Source organism: Bufo bufo, chromosome 4 (assembly GCF_905171765.1).
Source record: "Bufo bufo chromosome 4, aBufBuf1.1, whole genome shotgun sequence".
Classification (NCBI taxonomy): domain Eukaryota; kingdom Metazoa; phylum Chordata; class Amphibia; order Anura; family Bufonidae; genus Bufo; species Bufo bufo.
In genome coordinates this window covers 297,259,226-297,282,188 of record NC_053392.1, presented here as the reverse complement: position 1 = coordinate 297,282,188, position 22,963 = coordinate 297,259,226, and the positions used below count along the sequence as shown (strand labels likewise).

Below are 22,963 nucleotides of genomic sequence, written 5' to 3'. Positions count from 1 at the left end.
GAAAATAGTTCTGCAATGTACCAGTGATCTTTTATTTCCCTCTTGTCCCCATCAATAATGATGTGACAGATGCTTTTGGAAGTGTAAGTGAACCACAGCCCGCAGCTCTGGCACCTACGAGTTCATCAGCTTCAGCAGATCTCCTGGCAGGTAACTACCATCTAATAAAATAGTTTTCTATGATCTTAGTTTTTCCTAATCCTTTGCAGCAGACATTTTTGCAAAAGTAACAAAAAAGCTCAATATCAGAAAAAAAAATACCTTTCCCAACCCACCCAGAGCCATCTTCCATGATTTCCTAGGAGCGACATACACATATGTATTTTATGCATAATTTCTAGAAGAATGTTACTTCAAAGGTACTTTAACCGCCTCCGGACCGCCTAACGCAGGATCGCGTTCCGGAGGCGGCAGCCCTGCGCACAGTAACGCATATATGCATCATCTCGCGAGACGCGAAATTTCCTGTGAACGCGCGCACACAGGCGCGCGCGTTCACAGGATCGGAAGGTAAGCGAGTGGATCTCCAGCCTGCCAGCGGCGATCGTTCGCTGGCAGGCTGGAGATGCGATTTTTTTTTTAACCCCTAACAGGTATATTAGACGCTGTTTTGATAACGGCGTCTAATATACCTGCTACCTGGTCCTCTGGTGGTCCCTTTTGTTTCGATCAACCACCAGAGGACACAGGCAGCTCAGTAATATGTATCACCAAACACCACTACACTACACCCCCCCTGTCACTTATTAACCCCTGATCACCCCATATAGACTCCCTGATCACCCCCCTGTCATTGATCACCCCCCTGTAAGGCTCCATTCAGATGTCCGTATGTTTTTTACGGATCCACGGGTCGGATCCGCAAAACACATACGGACATCTGAATGGAGCCTTATAGGGGGGTGATCAATGACAGGGGGGTGATCACCCCATATAGACTCCCTGATGACCCCCCTGTCATTGATCACCCCCCTGTAAGGCTCCATTCAGACATTTTTTTGGCCCAAGTTAGCGGAAATTATTATTTTTTTTTTCTTACAAAGTCTCATATTCCACTAACTTGTGTCAAAAAATTAAATCTCACATGAACTCACCATACCCCTCACGGAATCCAAATGCGTAAAATTTTTTAGACATTTATATTCCAGACTTCTTCTCACGCTTTAGGGCCCCTAGAATGCCAGGGCAGTATAAATACCCCACATGTGACCCCATTTCGGAAAGAAGACACCCCAAGGTATTCCGTGAGGGGCATATTGAGTCCATGAAAGATTGAAATTTTTGTCCCAAGTTAGCGGAAAGGGAGACTTTGAGAAAATAAAAATCAATTTCCGCTAACTTGTGCCAAAAAAAAAAAAATTCTATGAACTCGCCATGCCTCTCATTGAATACCTTGGGGTGTCTTCTTTCCAAAATGGGGTCACATGTAGGGTATTTATACTGCCCTGGCATTTTATGGGCCCTAAAGCGTGAGAAGAAGTCTGGGATCCAAATGTCTAAAAATGCCCTCATAAAAGGAATGTGGGCCCCTTTGCGCATCTAGGCTGCAAAAAAGTGTCGCACATCTGGTATCGCCGTACTCAGGAGAAGTTGGGCAATGGGTTTTGGGGTGTCATTTTACATATACCCATGCTGGGTGAGATAAATATCTTGGTCAAATGCCAACTTTGTATAAAAAAAATGGGAAAAGTTGTCTTTTGCCGAGATATTTCTCTCACCCAGCATGAGTATATGTAAAAAGACACCCCAAAACACATTGCCCAACTTCTCCTGAATACGGCGATACCACATGTGTGACACTTTTTTGCAGCCTAGGTGGGCAAAGGGGCCCACATTCCAAAGAGCACCTTTAGGATTTCACAGGTCATTTACCTACTTACCACACATTAGGGCCCCTAGAATGCCAGGGCAGTATAACTACCCCACAAGTGACCCCAAGACACCCCAAGGTATTCCGTGAGGGGCATGGCGAGTTCCTAGAATTTTTTATTTTTTGTCACAAGTTAGTGGAAAATGATGATTTTTATTTTTATTTTTCTTACAAAGTCTCATATTCCACTAACTTGTGACAAAAAATAAAAACTTCCATGAACTCACTATGCCCATCACGAAATACCTTGGGGTGTCTTCTTTCCAAAATGGGGTCACTTGTGGGGTAGTTTTACTGCCCTGGCATTTTAGGGGCCGGAATGCGTGAGAAGTGGTTTGAAATCAAAATCTGTAAAAAAATGGCCGGTGAAATCCGAAAGGTGCTCTTTGGAATGTGGGCCCCTTTGCCCACCTAGGCTGCAAAAAAGTGCCACACATCTGGTATTGCCGTATTCAGGAGAAGTTGGGGAATGTGTTTTGGGGTGTCTTTTCACATATACCCATGCTGGGTGAGAGAAATATCTTGGCAAAAGACAACTTTTCCCATTTTTTTATACAAAGTTGGCATTTGACCGAGATATTTATCTCGCCCAGCATGGGTATATGTAAAATGACACCCCAAAACACATTGCCCAACTTCTCCTGAGTACGGCAATACCACATGTGTGACACTTTTTTGCAGCCTAGGTGGGCAAAGGGGCCCACATTCCAAAGAGCACCTTTTGGATTTCACCGGCCATTTTTTACAGATTTTGATTTCAAACTACTTCGCACGCATTTGGGCCCCTAAAATGCCAGGGCAGTATAACTACCCCACAAGTGACCCCATTTTGGAAAGAAGACACCCCAAGGTATTTCGTGATGGGCATAGTGAGTTCATGGAAGTTTTTATTTTTTGTCACAAGTTAGTGGAATATGAGACTTTGTAAGAAAAAAAATATAAAATCATCATTTTCCGCTAACTTGTAACAAAAAATAAAAAGTTCTATGAACTCACTATGCCCATCAGCGAATACCTTAGGGTGTCTACTTTCCGAAATGGGGTCATTTGTGGGGTGTTTGTACTGTCTGGCCATTGTAGAACCTCAGGAAACATGACAGGTGCTCAGAAAGTCAGAGCTGCTTCAAAAAGCGGAAATTCACATTTTTGTACCATAGTTTGTAAACGCTATAACTTTTACCCAAACAATTTTTTTTTTTACCCAAACATTTTTTTTTTTATCAAAGACATGTAGAACAATAAATTTAGAGAAAAATTTATATATGGATGTCGTTTTTTTTGCAAAATTTTACAACTAAAAGTGAAAAATGTCATTTATTTGCAAAAAAAATCTTTAAATTTCGATTAATAACAAAAAAAGTAAAAATGTCAGCAGCAATGAAATACCACCAAATGAAAGCTCTATTAGTGAGAAGAAAAGGAGGTAAAATTCATTTGGGTGGTAAGTTGTATGACCGAGCAATAAACCATGAAAGTAGTGTAGTGCAGAAGTGTAAAAAGTGGCCTGGTCATTAAGGGTGTTTAGCTAGGGGTGCTGAGGTGGTTAAACTGTTCATCATGACATATTTATTATACTGGCCTCATATGTATAGGACTAAAAAAACATGGCTGCTTTCTTCCATAACCAGTGCCGCCTGTGATATCGTAGCTCTATCCCATTTACTTCAGTGGAGTTAGGGCTTATTCACATCTGTCGTTCTCCATGGACAGCGCACAGACCTGTTGAACACTATATGCATATTCAGACGTTGTGTTTTTCCGTGGACTGTTAGTCTGCACTGCAGGAAATCCATGGGAGCCGGCACTACTTTGGTCTGTTCTGCCAGAACACATGCATTCTATTCAATGGGTCAGTGAAAACCACGGACAGCACATGGATGCAAAACAGACAAATGTGAGAATAAGCCCTTAAGCTGCAATACCAGACCCAACCCATGGTCAGGTGTGGCGCTGTTTATAAAAAAATATGCCAACCAGTGGTTTGCTTCGCTGACTATTGTCCTACGTCAGAACACTATTTACAAGTGATTAAATGATATTGCGTGGATTTCAAAAAGTTGGAACAGATTTGAAAGGAGTTTACAGATGTCTTTATTTTCTAATTTGTCTGAAGGATTTGGAGGGTCATTTATTTCACCATCCCCTGCACCCATCACCCCAGCACAGAATAACTTAATTCAGCCAGGCTTTGATACTTCTTTTGGAGCCAGTCAGCCAATTACCGCCACTGCCCCTGCTCCCACAGCAGCCAGTGCGACATCTGGCAGCACTTTTGACGCTTCAGGTGAGGACGAACATATTGTAAAGAATAAAGTGCTGAATGGATATGTTATGGTTGCTTTACAAGGCTGGGTTTCTTTTCACTTTTGCACAGGATTGTAATAACCTTTTACATACATTTGGGTTTTGCAGAACACATGTAAAGTTTACTTACATATCTATGGGGCAGTACAGACACAAATGAAATATTCTCTTCTACCACCTCACAAAGAGTGTCAGCCTCTAAACTTTAGTTTGCTTATTTTGCCTTCAAATACTGGAGACTACATTTTCTGGTAAACCTTTGTATCTGTCATTAGAGATTGTACTACTGCACATGAGCTGGGAAAATACATGTCACCAATACATACTAAACAAGAAAACACTCGGTAACACGGACATGGAAAAGAACTTAGGAATTTTAGTTGATCGTAAACTAAACTGTAAAAACCAGTGTCAGGCAGCTGCTGCCAAGGCCAATAAGATAATGGGTTGCATCAAAAGGGGCATAGATGCCCGTGATGGGAACATAATTCTACCACTTTACAAATCACTAGTCTGACCACACATGGAGTACTGTGTACAGTTCTGGGCTCCTGTGAACAAGACAGACATAGCAGAGCTGGAGAGGGTTCAGAGGAGGGCAACTAAAGTAATAACTGTAATGGGTGGACTACAGTACCCTGAAAGATTATCAACATTAGGGTTATTCACTTTAGAAAAAAGACGACTGAGGGGAGATCTAATTACTATGTATAAATATATCAGGGGTCAGTACAGAGATCTATCCCATCATCTATTTTTCCCCAGGACTGTGACGAGGGGACATCCTCTGCATCTAGAGCGGGGATGCTTAACCTGGCCCTCCAGCTGTTTTAAAACTACAACTCCCATCATCCTCTACTGTAGTCTGATAGCTGTAGGCTGTCTGGGCATGCTGGGAGTTGTAGTTTAGCAACAGCTGGAGGGCCGCAGGTTGGGCATCCCTGGTCTAGAGGAAAGAAGGTTTGTACACAAACATAGAAGAGGATTCTTTTCGGTAAGAGCAGTGAGACTATGGAACTCTCTGCCTGAGGAGGTGGTGATGGTAGTTCACTAAAAGAGTTCAAGAGGGGCCTGGATGTATATCTGGAGTGTAATAATATAACAGGCTATGGCTACTAGAGAGGGGTCGTTGATCCAGGGAGTTATTCTGATTGCCTGATTGGAGTCGGGAAGGAATTTTTCCCCCTTGAGTGAGGAAAATTGGCTTCTACCTCAGTTTTTTTTTTTGCCTTCCTCTGGATCAACTTGCAGGATAACAGGCTGAACTGGATGGACAGATGTCTTTTTTTTTCAGCCTTGCAAACTGTTACTAGAAATTATCTTACTATAGGGGACATAAAGTGGTAGTTAAATCAAGTGGGCCAGCAGCCTCATTTATAAAAATCAGTGCAGACACTATGTCTTCTCTAGCTTTAATAAATGAAACCGAAAATTGGTGGGTTTGACATTTTGCCTGTAATTGTGATCTTTTCTTGCAATAATTGCTATGTGAAAATGACCTCATAATCACTGCCATCATAATATAAATGGTCATTAACTTTTCAACAAACTGTGTAAATCAATAGTACAGGTGAATCTAAAGAAACTTTATAATGTAATTTATCAGAGAAATGCATCTTTCTCCCCCTTCCTAACCTAATATTCTCTGCTCAATCCATCTTGAGAAACAAGACAGATCCAATTGCATGCTGCCCATTGAAATCTATGGAGTGAGGAGGGGTAAGAAGGAAGGCTAGAGGAAAAAAGGGCATTTTTTTTTCTTTGATAAGATATATTATAAAGATATTTACATTCTACTTTGGTATTAATTTAGGTCTGTTGATTGGTTAGTGACTATATAAATGGATTTCTCCTGCAAGTGTGGTTTTATTGCAACGTGTAAACAGTCTGGCCCAAGTTTCATAATGTATCTGTGCCAAAACTGTGTTTAAAAAAAGTGGCGCAATTTAGCACATCTAGGTTTTCTACACTTTTTTCTGACATACTCGAGAAGGGGTGGATGTAGCTCTGAAGAAAGGGGCAGGGCCTCAGATGGGGGTAGTTTGCCATGTTTTTCACAAAATCATGGCAAAATAACTTGAGCCGTGTAACATCTGTGATCTGACAAGGGCAGGCACATTCAGCTTCAAATGACTGTTGCCAGTGGCTGTCATCTACTCCTTTTTTATCTCCTGGTTAGTTTGTAGCCAAGATATGGAGAAATATACATCACTCATATGACGACATGCAAGCATTTTTTTGTTTTTCCACTTTCTGTTGCACGCTATAAATAAGAATCACAACTGCATAAATGTGCATAGCTTTTAACTTAAATGAGCATCAGTGCTATGGGCTGTATCCACACGGTGACCTATAAATTCACAGATCTAACCTACTTCTGTGTCTTGATATTATTTTTCTTTTTGGATCCACTCCTGCTTTTGACTAAAAAAATAACTGCATGAAAGCCATGTGATTTCACCCTTAAAGGGGTTATCGAGCCACTATAATGACCCCCCTAATGCCCAGGCCCCTCATATCAGTTATACTTACCCCGGCACCCGCATCGCCTCTGATCCCTGTACAACTGCCACTGCATCTCCCATCCAGCGACCGGGGGAGCAGCCTATAGTAGGCCGTGACTGGGACAAGTCACCCTAGCATCGCGGGTGAAGTTAGGGAGGCTGGTCACTGTTGAGGCCTGCTTTTGGCTGCTCCCCCCGTTGCCAGATGTTTTGATCTGCGCGACGGGGAGATGCAACAGCGGCCGTGTTGGAACCAGAAGTGACGTGGGTGTCGGGGAGCAGGGTAAGTAAGACCTATATGAGGTGCCCAGGCATTAGGGGGATAGTTTTTATAGGGTTTGGATAACCCCTTTAAAGGGGTCGTCAAGAATTTTAAGAAATGTCCCGAAGAGCAGGAAAAAAATCCATTACCTACCTGCATCGATGATACCATATATATGTGAATCACATAACTGCTGCTGCCAATCACCGCCTTTATGCTGGCGCTTTCATATTTGGCATGTCACCACTGAGGCCAGGGAATGGCTGCAGTGGTCATGTAAATGATGTGCGGGCTACTGGTACTGGAATGCTGGAGTAGCAGGGGATTTAAAAGGGTTCTCTGGGCTTTTAGAATAGGTCATCAATATCATATTGTTGGGAGTCCGACACCTGTCACCCCCGCCGATCAGCTGTATGAAGGGAGGTCTTTCTGCTTGTTGCTGCTATCTCAATGGTGAATAGGAAGGGAGATGGCACGTGCGCCTTCCCTTTATACAGCTAGCTGATCGACGGGGGTGCCGGGATTCGGACATCCCCCCCCCCCCCCCAATCTGATATTCAATATTAAAAGCCCGAACAACCTCTTTAAGGGGTAAGTAATGTCTAATTTCATTTTACATTATTTCCTGCTGTTAGGGTAGATTCACACTTGCGGCAGAGGATTCTGGCAGGCAGTTCCGTCGCCGGAACTGCCCGCCGAATCCGGCAATACGGACGCAAACTGATGGCATTTGTCAGACAGATCAGGATTCTGATCTGTATGACAAATGCATTGAAATGCCGGATCAGTCTTTCTGGTGTCATCCAGAAAAAATGGATCCAGCATTTTATTTTTTTCACATTTTTTCTGTCCGAGTATGCGCAGACCGCAATGCTGGATCCGTTTTGCCGGAACAATCTGGGCCGGATCCGGCATTAATGCATCTCAATGGGAAAAAATGCTGGATCCGGCATTCCGGCAAATATTCCGGAATTTTGGACTGAGATAAAACCGTAGCATGCTGTGGTATGATCTCCGTCCTGAAAGGGCAAAAAGACTGAGCTGAAGACATCCTGATGCATCCTGAACTGATTACTCTCCATTCAGAATGCATGGGGATATGCCTGATCAGTTCTTTTCCGGTATAGAGCCCCTAGGACGGAACTCTATGCCGGAAAAGAATAACGCTAGTGTGAAAGTAGCCTTAAGCGGATTCCAGCAGAGAACAGCCTGTGGACATTCACTGTGTGCGGCCTAGCTGGATACTGCCATTCATTGCAGCACCCCATGTAATGGGATCCGACCAAATGTCAGCTTTCAACATTGCATGCAACAGTTGTTGTCCGGCCGAAAACCAACGCTTATGCCAGAAAGTAGCTAGAACCCACTATAGTGAGTGGGGTCTGGAGGTGAATGGCGGTATCTAGCTAGGGTGCATCCAGTGATCTGTTTAATGCAAGTGTGAACCTACCCTCAGAGGAATTTCTTAAAAGCCTTGACAGCCCTTTTAAACTGTTGTAATAAGTAGCTTTATGCTGTACATAGGTTATTACATTATAGTACATCTTAGAACACAAATTGCCTTTTAATTACACAGGATACTTTATATGGTTTAGTATTTTTTTATATTTTGTTGGTGCCTTTAACATTAGTGTTTGATTTGCATGACGGATCCCATGCTTGGTGTATGATGTAGCTGAGGTTTATGGTTGTGCTTTATATTTCCATATGCATGGCACAAGATAATACGTTGTGTGCTTACTATGAACTGCTTAGGCCATCATTGTGCTATCATTTTGTACTGCTTTCATTTTTTTCCTTTCATTTTGACACTTTCCATGCTGGGGCTTTGCTGCACTGTTGCTTTGGTGAGTTTTTCTCTAAAATCTGTTAATTAGCACCAGTAATGCTGCTCTAATGATAAGGAAGCAGCAAGTGTCAGATTTGCATAGCTACTATATATTTTTTCATCTCCATCTTCAGTGAAAAGCATTGGTTTGTCCACCAGGGACCCTCCCTCTCATGTCAAAATGCCTCATTATGGGCACTTACTAGAGGTGGTTTCATCCAGGCAACCCCTTTAAATGTAGCAATTAAAATAATATTGACATTATTATTAGTCTTGATGAAGAACAAATCTGTATTGATCAGTTTTTATGGGAATTTCCAGTCTCACACCTGGCATCCCCACCAACAAGCTGTTTTTTGACAGCCGCTTGCGGCAGAAACAAAACAGTCTTAAGCCTCATTCGCACAGTGTTCCACGTGCATGTGTTGTACGTGTTCTCCACGGACAGCACACATACCCGTTTAGGCCTCATGCACACGGCCGTGTTCCGCGGCAGAGAGCGGTCCGTGGTAACCCGGCCGGGATTCCTTCTGACAGCAGGAGTGCACGGCGTCATTGGTTGCTATGATGCCGTGCGCTTCATGCCACCGCTGCTGTACAGTGATACACTCGTATGAACTATACCAGTGTATCACTGTACAGCTGCGGTGGCATAGCAACCAATGACTCCGTGCGCTCCTGCTGTCAGAAGGAATCCCGGCCGGGTTACCACGGACCGCTCACGGCCGTGTGCATGAGGCCTTATTTTAATGTGTGTTCATTTTACCATGGCTGTCACTCCAGATTTTTTGCATGGATAGATCCATCACACCCATTATAGTCTATGGTTCCATGTTTCACGGATCATTGAAAGAGATAAAAAAAAAAATGCACAGCTGCACAGTGTCCGTGAAACACGGACCACACACTGACGTCTTCACGGAGGCATCACTGACCACCTTTTCACAGATTTAAGCATGGACACGGGCTTATGAATGAGGCTTTACTGTTTTTGTTTCTGCCACCTGCTGAATACTGATGATAGGTTGGGGAGCTAGAGGTCTGACCCCCACCGATCCGATATTGATGACCTATCTTGAGGAGGGATCATCAGTATTGTGAGACTGAAATACCCCTATAAGCCATATATTTAGTTATAACTTTGGATTTTGGAACATTTCTTTAAATATTAGTTGCTTATTCAGATAAAGATCATTAGGGCCCCTAGTAAAATGGGAAATGTGCCTTTTAAAGTCAATCAGGCTTGCCTTTGTATTGTAAAATATTGAAACTGTGGTTAGAATTACTAAGCTTCCAAAATAGCTCCGCATGCTGTGCTGTATTGTTTTTTCCAACAAATATGACAACCTCCATGCAAACAGAGACCTTAAATGGGATTTTGGTGCTGATGGCCTATCTTCAAGATGGGCCATCAGTATCCGATCCGCATGGAGTTCAACACACCGCACTCCTGCTGATCAGCTGTTACCATGTTGTTCCAGTGCTGGAAATTGGCACCAGAACTACACAGCTCCATCCATTATGTAAGTGGATGGAGCTTGTAAAGGCAGCATTGCTTCTATTCACATCAATGGGAGCTACATGGTAACAGCTGATCGTCATGGATGTAGGGAGTCCAGATCTGATATGGATAGCCTATGTTGTCTGTTGTCATGTTCACCCTGTAACCGTGCACTGGTTTTAACAATGATGTGTCGCCAAGAGTAATATGGCTGCTAAGCCTGGTCATGTTCCGCTTGAGGACGTGTCTTCCCTGAGGCCAGTAAACGTCTGCAGCAGGGCATGTGACCACTGATGGGATGTCAGACTTGTAGTCCACATGGCAGCAAGGATAGGACCTGTGGCACTGGCACCTAGTGGTGAAGAGATGAGTATCTTTTTTTTTTTTTTAAACTGTTTAACATCACAAAATAAACTTGCATTTGTGGACGGATAACACCTTTATACTTATTTTCAAACGTTTGGGTGATTTGCCTTTTTCAAATTTTCCATGTCACTTTCTACGTTAAAAAAATAAATCTTGCACTTTCCACATTGACCAATGAGCTTCACAATGTACAGACACTCCCTGCTCTGTAGGGGTGGATTCTCAACAGTCAACATATTTTGATCACAGGCAGGATTACAATGAAAGGGAACACTAAGGCTTCCCTCCTCCCCATCCCTGCACAATGACCTCTGTCTTTATACATGCATGTGGCTGCTGTAAAGCAAATCTCTAACTGTGGGACAGCAACTCAGACAAGATGACTGACTCCTCATCGTCGTGTAGAAAAGACTCTCAGAAAATGAAAGCCAATAAGTAGAAAAGAATGTTTCAGCATCTGGCTTAGGGTGCATTTACACTAACAGATTATCTGACAGATTTTCTGAGCAATTATTGGTCAGATGGCCGTTTTACACACACAGATCTTTTGTTATTCACACCAATTATTGGTCTGATTGGTCAGATAATCTGTTAGTGTATTATGTCAAATAGCAAAGTTATCAGTGGTTTGATTCATATGCAAATAAGCGAGTTGGAGCACCAGAGGTGGGGCTGAATTCTTTGAGCACTGTTTTGTAACTCTCCCTGTGCTCTGCACACCCCTCCCTCCACTTGATTGACAGGGCTAGACATGCTGAGGGCAGAGCTGTGTCCTAGCATCTACATATCATATTCTCTATGGTCTATAGTTTCGCCACACTGAGATCTGCTCAGAAATCTAATATACATATTACTGCATTATTCACAAGCACGATAAATGATTAGATAAACACCAATAATGTGTTAGCTTTTTCACTGTCGTGTTAGTTTGTTAGTTAGTCGTTTGCATGTAGCCTAAGCTATACTACAATAAATAATATATCATCATATAATAACAATAAAATTCCTTACTATATTTAGAATGGTGTTGTTGTTGTTGTTGTTGTTGTTGTTGTTTTACTTAGAAACCTAAAACCTATTACTAAACCTATTACTATTTATTTACCTTTTTTCTTTCTTTTCCACATCAGTATTTGATGGCTTAGAAGATCTTCTTATGCCAACAATGACCCCCTCATCTCAGCCAGCATCTTCACTCACATCCGCAAACAATGTCGGCGCTGCTGGTAAAAGTCTTGTCAGTGACCTTGATTCTTCTCTTGCAAGTTTAGTAGGCAGTAAGTCCTGTAATATTTATAGATACACAAAGTAAATTTTGAGCATTTTTGTGGATTTGTTCTGTAATCTATTACTGTGAATAATTGTGCTATCAAAATGTGGTTAAAGGGAGTCACTGTGCACCAAGGGCGGCCCATCCATTTTGTGCACCCTTGCTCCTCCGCTTTCCTCTGCCAGCCTCTCCATCTCCTTCTTAATTAACATAGCCATGGGAGATAACTATGCAGGAACATGGCCCTGTCAGTCGACCCGAGCTAGTGGTTGGCAGGAGGAGAAAGGGTGCATAATTTTCTTCAGAATGAAGCAAGTGATCGCTAAGCAAAATATATCATTACATTCAGCTGAGCTAGCCCTACAAGTGCTTGGTTTAACCCCTTCCCGACCGCCCAGTGTAAATTTATGTTGGCGGTCGGGCACTTAAAAATGGCCCGCTTGCGAGTGGAGTGGGTGGCATAGCCACCGGGTGCCTGCTGTTTTAAACAGCAGGCACCTGGGACCAATGTATGCAATCGACGATAACGTTGATCACATACATTTAACCCCCTGATGCCATGGTCATTGTGACCACGGCATCTTGGACGTTAACGACCGGGTGAGTCGTACAGGGCTGCGGCAAATTAGTTCCTATGGAGCCCCTGCCACAGAACAAAGGAACAAAGTATAATAACACAAACTTCAATGCTAATGCATTAGAGTCTATGATAAATGATTGCTTGTTAAAGGTCCCTATGGCAATTATAAAAAAAAAGTTAAAAAAAAAAAAAAAAAAGTTTTAAAAAATATAAAAATTCAAATCACCCCCCTCCCCAAAATAAAAATACATAAATAATCTTAAAAAATTGACATCATGGGCGTTGCCACGTGCGAAAACGTCCATAGTATTAAAATATAAAAAGACAAAATGGCCAATTCAATGTTTTTTAGTCACTTCACCTCCTCACATCAGAATGGTATCAATGAAAAGTACAGATCGTCCCACAAAAAAATTTGCCCTCATACAGCTCCGTGAAGAAGTTAGGGGGGGTCAGAATATAGCAAATGGGGATGAGCGAATCGACTTCAGATGAAACATCCGAAGTCGATTCGCATAAAACTTTGTTTCAATACTGTACGGAGCGAGCACTCTGTACAGTATTAGAATGTATTGGCTCCGTTGAGCCGAAGACTCTGCGAGACCTCGCATAATAACTTCAGAAATTGATTTATACAGTAAAAAAAACATTTACTTGAGGTACCACTTAAAACCAAACCAGAGCTCGGGAAATGTTTTTTTACAGTATAAATCCATTTCTGAAGTTATTATGCAAAGTGTCGCGAGACTCTCATAGTAGCCAATACATTGTAATACTGTAATGAGCGCTCTCCCTGTACAGTATTGAAACAAAAAGTTTTATGCTAATCGACTTCGGATGTTTCATCCGAAGTCTATTCGCTCATCCCGAACGGCAATGCAAAGAAAAAAGTTTTTCCATTTTTTCAGTATTAAAATGGAAGAAAAATTACACATATGTGAATTGTAATCGTACTGACCCAGAGAATAAAAGTAACAGGTCAGTTTTATAGGAAAGGGTGTAAAAAAACAACCCATAAAAACATGAAACAGTGGCAGAATGGTGTGTGTGTTTTCACCTGTTTGCACAGCAACAACCCTGTTGCTCATAAGCTTGCCTTCTCTAACGAGATCAGTGGAACAGTCCGGGTACGGCCACATGGTCAGGTTTCCTGGTGCAGTTTTGGAAGCCAAAATCAGGAGTGGATCATAAAAGGATTGATAGTATAAAGGACAGATACAACCTGATTTTGGCTTTCAAAACTGCATGCAGAAACCTGACCTTTTGGCCATACCCTCAGTGCTCACCAGCATTTAGAGGCTTTTTTTTTAACTGCTCATTTAGCACCAACTAGAGCATTGACTGTTAGCATAATATGCAGATAGCATCAGGGTAGACTCTTCTAATGCTGTACAATGCACTGTTTGGCGGTATCATGACAATAATGTTGCAGCAGAGTTGTAGGAGATGCACAATCGTTAACTTTTTTTTATATATTTTTTTACTTTTTAGATCTTGGTATTTCTGGAACCACTGTTAAAAAGTAAGTAGCTTCCAACCAGCGCACCAATGTGGTGTTTTTATTGTTGAAATTAAGAAACATTACATTAAATAGAAATTCAGGAGGTTTAAAAAAAAAATGCAGGTGACAGTCTATCAGCACTAAGCACTGCTGGGTCTGAATGAGGAAGGTCAAGTCTCAAACCTAAAACACAATAAAAAGTAAGATCCACGCTGCTTAAAGTGCTCTAATCACTTATCAGATGAAGGCCTCATGCACACGACCGTTGTGTGCATCCGTGGCCGTTGTTCCGTTTTCCGTGATTTTCTGCGGACCCATTGACTTTCAATGGGTCCGTTGAAAACGCGGAAAATGCACCGTTGTTCATCCGCGGCCGTGATCCGTGTTTCCTCTCCGTCAAAAAAATAAGACCTGTCCTATTTTTTTGACGGACAACGGTTCACAGACCCATTCAAGTCAATGGGTCCGTGAAAAAACACGGATGCACACAAGATTGGCATCCGCATCCGTGGCCGTAGGCTACTTTCACACAGACGGATCGCAGATCCGTCTGCATAAAAGCTTTTTCAGAGCTGAGTTTTCACTTTGTGAAAACTCAGATCCGACAGAATATTCTAACACAGAGGCGTTACCATAGTGATGGGGACGCTTCAAGTTAGAATATACTAAGAACTGTGTACATGACTGCCCCCTGCTGCCTGGCAGCACCCGATCTCTTACAGGGGGCTGTGATCCGCACAATTAACCCCTCAGGTGCCGCACCTAAGGGGTTAATTGTGCGTATCATAGCCCCCTGTAAGAGATCAGGTGCTGCCAGGCAGGAGGGGGCACCCCCCCCTCCCTCCCCAGTTTTAAATTCATTGGTTGCCAGTGTGCCCCCCCTCCCTCCCCTGTATTACATTCATTGGTGGCCAGTGCAGCCCCCCCCCCTCCCTCCCCTGTATTACTGTACATTCATTGGTGGCCAGTGCAGCCCCCCCCCCTCCCTCCCCTGTATTACTGTACATTCATTGGTGGCCAGTGCATCCCCCCCTCCCTCCCCTGTATTACTGTACATTCATTGGTGGCCAGTGGGGCCCCCCTCCCGCCCCTGTATTACTGTACATTCATTGGTGGCCAGTGGGCCCCCCCTCCCTCCCCTGTATTACTGTACATTCATTGGTGGCCAGTGCGGCCCCCCCCTCCCTCCCCCTCCTAATTAAAATCCCCCCCCCCCCTATCATTGGTGGCAGCGGAGAGTTCAATCGGAGTCCCAGTTTAATCGATGGGGCTCCGATCGGTAACCATCGCAACCAGGACGCTACTGCAGTCCTGGTTGCCATGGTTACTTACCAATTTTTAGAAGCATACTTGCCTGCGATTTCTGTGACCGGCCGGGCGCTCCTCCTACTTGTAAGTGACAGGTCTGTGCTATAAGCAATGCGCCGCACAGACCTTTCACTTACCAGTAGGAGGAGCGCCCGGCCGGTCACAGACAGCGAAGGGAGGGGGGGCCCACTGGCCACCAATGAATGTACAGTAATACAGGGGAGGGAGGGGGGGCCCACTGGCCACCAATGAATGTACAGTAATACAGGGGAGGGAGGGGGGGGGGCCGCACTGGCCACCAATGAATTTAAAACTGGGGAGGGAGGGGGGTGTGCCCCCTCCTGCCTGGCAGCACCCGATCTCTTACAGGGGGCTATGATACGCACAATTAACCCCTCAGGTGCGGCACCTGAGGGGTTAATTGTACGGATCACAGCCCCCTGTAAGAGATCGGGTGCTGCCAGCCAGCAGGGGGCAGTCATGTACACAGTTCGTAGTATATTCTAACTTGAAGCGGCCCCATCACTATGGGAACGCCTCTGTGTTAGAATATACTGTCGGATATGAGTTTTCACGATCTAACTCAAATCCGATGGTATATTCTAACATAAAGGCGTTCCCATGGTGATGGGGACGCTTCAAGTTAAAATATGCCATCGGATTGGAGAAAACTCTGATCCGATGGTATAATAGGGACTCCTGACTTTACATTGAAAGTCAATGGGGGACGGATCCGTTTGCAATTGCACCATATTGTGTCAACGTCAAACGGATCCGTCCCCGTTGACTTGCATTGTAAGTCAGGACGGATCCGTTTGGCTCCACACGGCCAGGCGGACACCAAAACGACTTTTTCTTCATGTCCGTGGATCCTCCAAAAATCAAGGAAGACCCACGGAAGAAAAAACTGACACTGATCACGGACCTACGGACCACGTTTTTGCGGACCTTTGTGAACAGTTGTCTCGGCAGGTTATTATTTTTTTTAACTATTGAAGTACAGCTGCAGTCCAGAGGATTAAATTAGGTTGTATGCAGTCTGGTGGACTCTAGCTGTCATTCAATAGTTGGTCAATCAGTAGTGGTGCTAAAAGTCCCAATGTAGTCCAGGCCTAAAAGACGGTGTGACAGATCATGCATTTACTGCAGTCCATAGAATGTGTGAGCACATGTGCACCAGTCAGCCTTGACTTAATTATGTTTCAGTATATTAACATGGCATGTAACGTTTCAGGGGAGACCTTCAGTGGAATGCGGGAGAGAAGAAGTTGACAGGAGGTGCTAACTGGCAACCAAAGGTAGCTCCGGCCACATGGGCATCTGGTGGTCCATCAACTGCTTCTATGGTAATTGTGTGCACTTGCCATTTATATGATACTTATTATGTAAACAGCTTTAACTGATGTTGTATCTCATCCTATTTTATATTTTTTAGCAAGGATCTGTTCCTCCAGGGAGTGCAGGAGCCCAGGCAGCAAGTGCTGCTCCAGGTGCACAGCCAGCACCAGGATTTGGTCTAGTAAGTTGCTGACATGAAGGAAATACTTAAAATGAACAGCTCCTTGTTAAATTGCTTGTTTATTCGGTCCAGAAAGGGGGCGTCCTTGTTGCTGTATACATATTCATCAGCTAAACTTTGATGTGCGATTTCTTAATATTGGTGCACTGTAAGGTGGAGCACTTTTCTCCCCATTCAGTGTGCTCTTTATTCATTAACATGGTGCATATGCTCTGGAAGTATAATGGCGGGTTAGACTTGCTGTTTTACAGCACTTTTCCAAGTAGGAAATATAAATGATGCTCTGGCACCAGTATGTGCCCATTTTTTTTCCCAGTAGGGGAGTTTTACTAAGCTAAATGCATCCGAATTCTGGCTCAAGGCATACCTGCCTTGCTCCACATTGATTTTGAGTTTTAAAAACCCAAGCAAGAGTGGCTTAGATTAAAAAGGGGGTATGCCTTAGCTGGAAGGACAGTCACAGTGGCTTAAAATGGTACAACGTGCCGCCAGTAGGTGGTGTCAAGTCAGAGAAAAGTGTCCAGATTTATCATCCAGGATGAGCCACTGTGATAAATGTGGTGCATCTTTAGACTGCTCACGTTTATGCTGTCAAAATGTTAGACAGGATTAGTAAGCCTATTCTAGTACGTTCGAAAATGTGGCTAAGGAGCTTTAGAAATATCTTTTTGGCATTGTTACACACCCAGATATCAGTCTGTTCTATTTCATTGTTCACCCTTAGGCTGGTTTCACACTGGCGTTGCGGGAAAAGATGCGGATGCGTTGCGGGAACATGCACGATTTTTCCGCGCTAGTGCAAAACATTGTAATGCGTTTTGCACGTGAGTGAGAAAAATCGTCATGTTTGGTACCCGAACTTCTTCACAGAAGTTCGGGTTTGGGATCGGTGTTCTGTGGATTGTATTATTTTCCCTTATAACATGGTTATAAGGGAAAATAATACATTCTTAATACAGAATGCTTAGTAAAATAGCGCTGGAGGGGTTAAAAAAATAAAATTTAACTCGCCTTAATCCACTTGTTCTGTCTTCAGGACCTGGGTAAAGGACCTGTGGTGACGTCACTGCGCTCATCACATGATCCATAACCATGGTGATGGATCATGTGACGGACCATGTGATGAGCGCAGTGACGTCACCACAGGTCCTTTTCCTCACATAAGAAGACAGAAGAGATGCCGGATGCGCGAACAAGTGGATTAAGGTTAAAAAAAAATATATATTTTTTTTTAACCCCTCCAGTCCTATTGTACTAAGCATTCTGTTTTAAGAATGCTATTATTTTCCCTTATAACCATGTTATAAGGGAAAATAATAATGATCAGGTCTCCATCCCGATCGTCACCTAGCAACCGTGCGTGAAAATCGCACTGCATCCGCACTTGCTTGCGGATGCTTGCGATTTTCACGCAGCCCCATTCACTTCTATGGGGCCTGCGTTGCGTGAAAAACGCACAAAATAGAGCTTGCTGCGATTTTCACGCAACGCACAAGTGATGCGTGAAAATCACCGCTCATGTGCACAGCCCCATAGAAATGAATGGGTCCGGATTCGGTGCGGGTGCAATGCGTTCACCTCATCATTGCACCCGCGTGGAAATCTCGCCCGTGTGAAAGAGGCTTTATTCTATCATTATCTCTTGTATTGTTACCTTATTTGCATGTGACACCCAGTAGTCCGGTAATGAACTATATTGCAATTTATAAATGTGTCTTCTAAGTTTTAGAAAAGGTAATGATTCACAAGTACAGTGCCTGCATATATGTTGATACTGGTGATATAAAACTGTTACCCTTTCTTTCATTTAGCCTGCATCTGGGACAGGGGTACCAATGATGCCCCAACAGCCAATGATGTATGGCCAGCCTATGATAAGGCCGTCATTCGGTGGAGCTTCTGTTCCTGGTGCCCCGGTAACATTCTGTTTTTAATAGTGTTTTGGTCATAGTGCTCTGAGTTGCTGTGTGTTTACTTTGTTTTACTTACAGCTATCTCCGAGTATGACTCCTGCTTCACAAAGCCCCAAGAAACCCCCCTCAAAGGATCCATTAGCGGATCTCAACATCAAGGACTTCTTGTAAATCTGTAAGGTAATTCTCTCAGACTTTTGTAGGCACTATTTACCATTGGAGCCTGAGGATGTTATAGCAGATGGCAGAAAAGTCTAAGGCCTCATGCATACGACCGTATGTATTTTGCGGTCCGCAAAAAACAGATCCACAAAAAATACAGATGACGTCCGTGTGCATTCCGTATTTTGCGGAACGGAACAGCTGGCCCCAATAGAACAGTCCTATCTTTGTCCGTCATGCGAACAATAATAGGACATGTTCTATTTCTTTGCGGAACGAAAATACTGCTTTATTCTTAGACACAATACATGATTATGAAGAAACCAGTAATATTTATTAGCTTTCTAAAAAACATTATTCTCAATATAATAAGGACATAGACTTTTCTTATGGCATAAATATGGAAGAAAAAACATCTGAAGAAAAAAAACTTCAAAGTCTCTACTAAGATTCAAACCTGGGATCTTCACAAACAAAATCAGTTGCTTAACCTCTATGCTATATGACAATGAAAATCCAATGATGGCATGCATCTAATGTGAGAATTTGACTCTTTACTGCTGCACGGGGAGCTCCTACAGGTCGCTGGACCATGGACCTCTACTTAGCTACATTTACTGCCATACAGCATTTTCGGTTGATAGAATAATGTCTTCTCCTCACCCCGTGTGAGTTGAAGATCAGAATATGGTCTTAAAGGGTAGTTTACTATACCTGCTTATAATCTCACAGATTTTTCCTTCTTTCCTAATAATAAAATAATTTATATAGCACCAACATATTCCACAGCAATTGATGAGGAAATGGGGGTTGCACAAAAGATATGAAAAATCTTGTTTAGGTTCAGCCATCTTTTATAAAACTGTCCTATACTTAAAGGTCCTAACAAATCACCCAGCCGGTATCTGTATGCACAGATATCAAGTGCATTTAAGTGCAAGGGGTGTGGGGCTTACTGGTGTATGGAGGGATCAGGTTCTGAGGAATAATATAGAAAGAGGGAAATGGAGAAGAGTTAGAATAAGGAGGATAAGTGCATACAAGTCACATTAGGGAGTGTGATAGGTTGGCCTTAAAAGATGTATCTTTAGGAAAAACTTAAAACTGTGGATGTTGCTAATTTTATTGACTGGGTAGAACATTACAAAGAACTGGAGCAGCTCAAGAAATCTTAGAAATTTTTAAAGAAAGGAAGGATTGGATTATGGTGGATAAAGAGGTAGACTGAGATGAGAGAGGAGATGTGGTGTGGCACTGGGGAGAGCTTTGTGATCGAGAACGGTAACTTTAAATTGTACTCTAAAATGAATAGACAACCAGTGCAGTGGCGTACCACATAGGATAAAAGGAATTATCAGGACAGCTACATCTGTACTTACACAGGAAAATATGGCAGTACAGAAGAACTGTGCGTCTATAATGCTGTAATGTCCTATGCAGGTGCATACCTAGCTGTGTAATACATATCCCACTATATCCAAATGGTTTTGCTCTGGCTGTGCAAACCGATATATCAGCAGGCGATTGAGGCCAAATGTATGGTAGATCGTGCTGTCTAATCACGGTCTGCTGACGGCAAATATGTATGGGGATGAGATCGCTACATGTAAATGCAGAGGTCTCCACTGACGAGCAGGCAATTTGTCGGGAAGGAACGCTTCCATCCTGACAATTGTCAGCCTCATCTGCTGGTCTAATACAGGCTTTGTAGACCTATTATAGTCCTACATAAAGCTAATTTTTTTTATTTTTATTTTTTTCCTCCTAGATTCTGTTTTGTGACCTGAATACATGAGTCTGGAGCCTTCGAAGAACAGATTGCTGCTCAGAGTTTTCTAAGTGAGCCACCAGTACCAAACCCAGTGCTTAGATTTCTCTTCTGAAACGCGTAGCACAGCTGTGAAAGTGATCATTAGGATTCTGTATTGCCCTTGCAGTAACCCTCTACTATATACCATATTTTGTTCATTTTTGTGTTTTTGGGTTCTCTGTGTTTTCCAGTTTCCATGAGTGGGTGTAATTTTCCCCATGCCTTCTAGTGCTATTCCTGTCCCTGCCTGATGGGGGCAGAACACGCAGCTGTTGTGTGCTGAGCAGTCTGGACAGATGTGTCTGTGTTTTTTGAATGTTTCAATGTATATAATGTTTGGACATCCCCTGTTCTTCTATCGAGTATGAAATCTTGTGTGATCACAGCAGAAAACAGTCCAATTCAACCCTCTGTTTTGTGTGCGAGAACTACCCACAGGACTATTAATTGTGGAAAAAGAAGCTGTTTGTTTTTGTGGTAATTTATATGTTTAAAGTTATTTATAAGTTAAATGAATATGAAATGAAATCTTCCTCCACATATATAGTTATGCACTGCTATAGAGACAAATCATATCAGAAATATATCATATTTATCTTTTTGTTGATTTTAAATATAATATATATTTTAATTATATTTTTCAGTTTTTGCATTCAAACTAGTATATTGGTCCATTTTGCAAAATCAGTCTGCGTATCTCTTCATTGTAGTTGCAGCAGGGCTATTAATTTTCATGGAGTGTTACAAAAAATACATTTTTTTTTTTATCTTAAACTTTATTGTACGCGTACATCTTGTTTTGTGTTTATTTTAGCACTTTTTTTCCTCTGAGTTCACTGTGAGTAGTTTTGTACCATTTGTGACCAAATTTCCTGCTGATCAGCAAGGTCCACCCCATCTTGTACATATTGTGCGCATTTAATTTTTTCGTTCACACACTCATCCCGTTGTGCGCTGACCGCTTTGGCTTAAGGTTTTGGTGCATACAAATAAGGTCACTGTTGATCAGTGTTACAAGTGGCTTGGCAGCTGTTTGTAGAAGTTTACTGGATAGGAACGACGTTCACCTGTTGTAAGTCTTTCAATTTAATTATTTATTCGATGGTCGTATCTGAATTTACTGTGGGGAATAACATACACTCTAAATGGGGATCAAGTATTTAAAATCAATTTCCAACTGGCTTTCCTTTGTATCATGGTTTAAAGACCCAGTGCATGTATGCCCTGTGAGATGCAATAAACACCTTGAACAGAAGCAAATGCAAACTGCTTGAGTCTGTTTTTTATTTATTTCGTTAATATGTTTTATTTAATTAAAATACTTTCTGTAATGCAAGGGGGTTATCTCATTACAGACTGTTCCGGGCAGTGAGTGTAGACCCACTGTTCCAACCAACTGGTTTGACTTTGGGTTACTCCTGAGGGATTTATCCTGGCTGTCCCTTGAATTGGAGTAAAACAGGGTTTATTATACTCACAATATACAGGTAAAAACGAGCAATGTACAAAGGATCAATCACCCGACCCGGGTTTCGCTCAGTCGAGCTTCGTCAGGGGTATTCATCCCGCCCCTTCCAGGGCAGTCTTATAAGGGGTCAGGTTGGTCCACACCCACCTCCCCGCTCAATCATGATCCAATTTATTATAACATTAAATATTAAAACATCCAGCAATATAAAATACATATCCCTCAGTAGCATGTCAAATACATAAAAGTTACAAATACATAAAAACAAAGACATTTCACATTAATCTCCCACATATAGATACACAAACTTCTAAACCAATCCTAGACCACACGCATCAAACTACAGCCGACTCCATTCATTATACTCCTTCTACGTCACTTAACACATGACCATGTCCATCCTAACCAATCACAGGTTACACATTCCTTAGACCACCCTCCATTCATAAAAACGGCAACTCCCCCACATCACATGATATTACTCAGCCAATTCGATCCTTCACTCTCAAAGATCAACAGGGTAAACTACAACATTCAGGTAAGACAAGGTTTTAAATCAAATTCTGCATTCAAACCTCTTGGCTGCAGTGTTCCCATTCTGTATATCCATTCAACCTCCCGCTTGTTTATCCATTTGACTCAATCGCCTCCGCGCCAATAAGGTTTAACCTGTTCCAACCCCACAAAAAATAGGGCCACTAGGATTTTTTTGATGCGCCGTTTTAAAGTGCATTGAACCACTGTGGGTTTCAAGCCTCTTCCTAATGTTCCTCACATGTTCCTGAATTCTTACTTTG

General features: G+C 42.6%; 1 protein-coding gene across 9 annotated transcripts in view; it reads left to right on the top strand.

The window, feature by feature from the left end:
- Positions 1–21,941, top strand: part of SNAP91 (synaptosome associated protein 91) — a 203,847-nt gene extending 181,906 nt beyond the window's left edge. For all 9 annotated transcript variants that reach the window (XM_040428709.1, XM_040428707.1, XM_040428705.1 and 6 more), the window contains 9 exons: positions 70–150; positions 3,984–4,154; positions 11,766–11,912; positions 13,977–14,007; positions 16,529–16,640; positions 16,730–16,813; positions 18,625–18,729; positions 18,805–18,906; positions 20,657–21,941. In XM_040428709.1, coding sequence (XP_040284643.1) covers positions 70–150; positions 3,984–4,154; positions 11,766–11,912; positions 13,977–14,007; positions 16,529–16,640; positions 16,730–16,813; positions 18,625–18,729; positions 18,805–18,897 — 824 coding nt within the window. In that variant the 3' untranslated portion in view covers positions 18,898–18,906; positions 20,657–21,941. The remainder of the gene's footprint in view (positions 1–69; positions 151–3,983; positions 4,155–11,765; positions 11,913–13,976; positions 14,008–16,528; positions 16,641–16,729; positions 16,814–18,624; positions 18,730–18,804; positions 18,907–20,656) is intronic.
- The last annotated feature ends 1,022 nt before the right edge of the window (positions 21,942–22,963 follow it).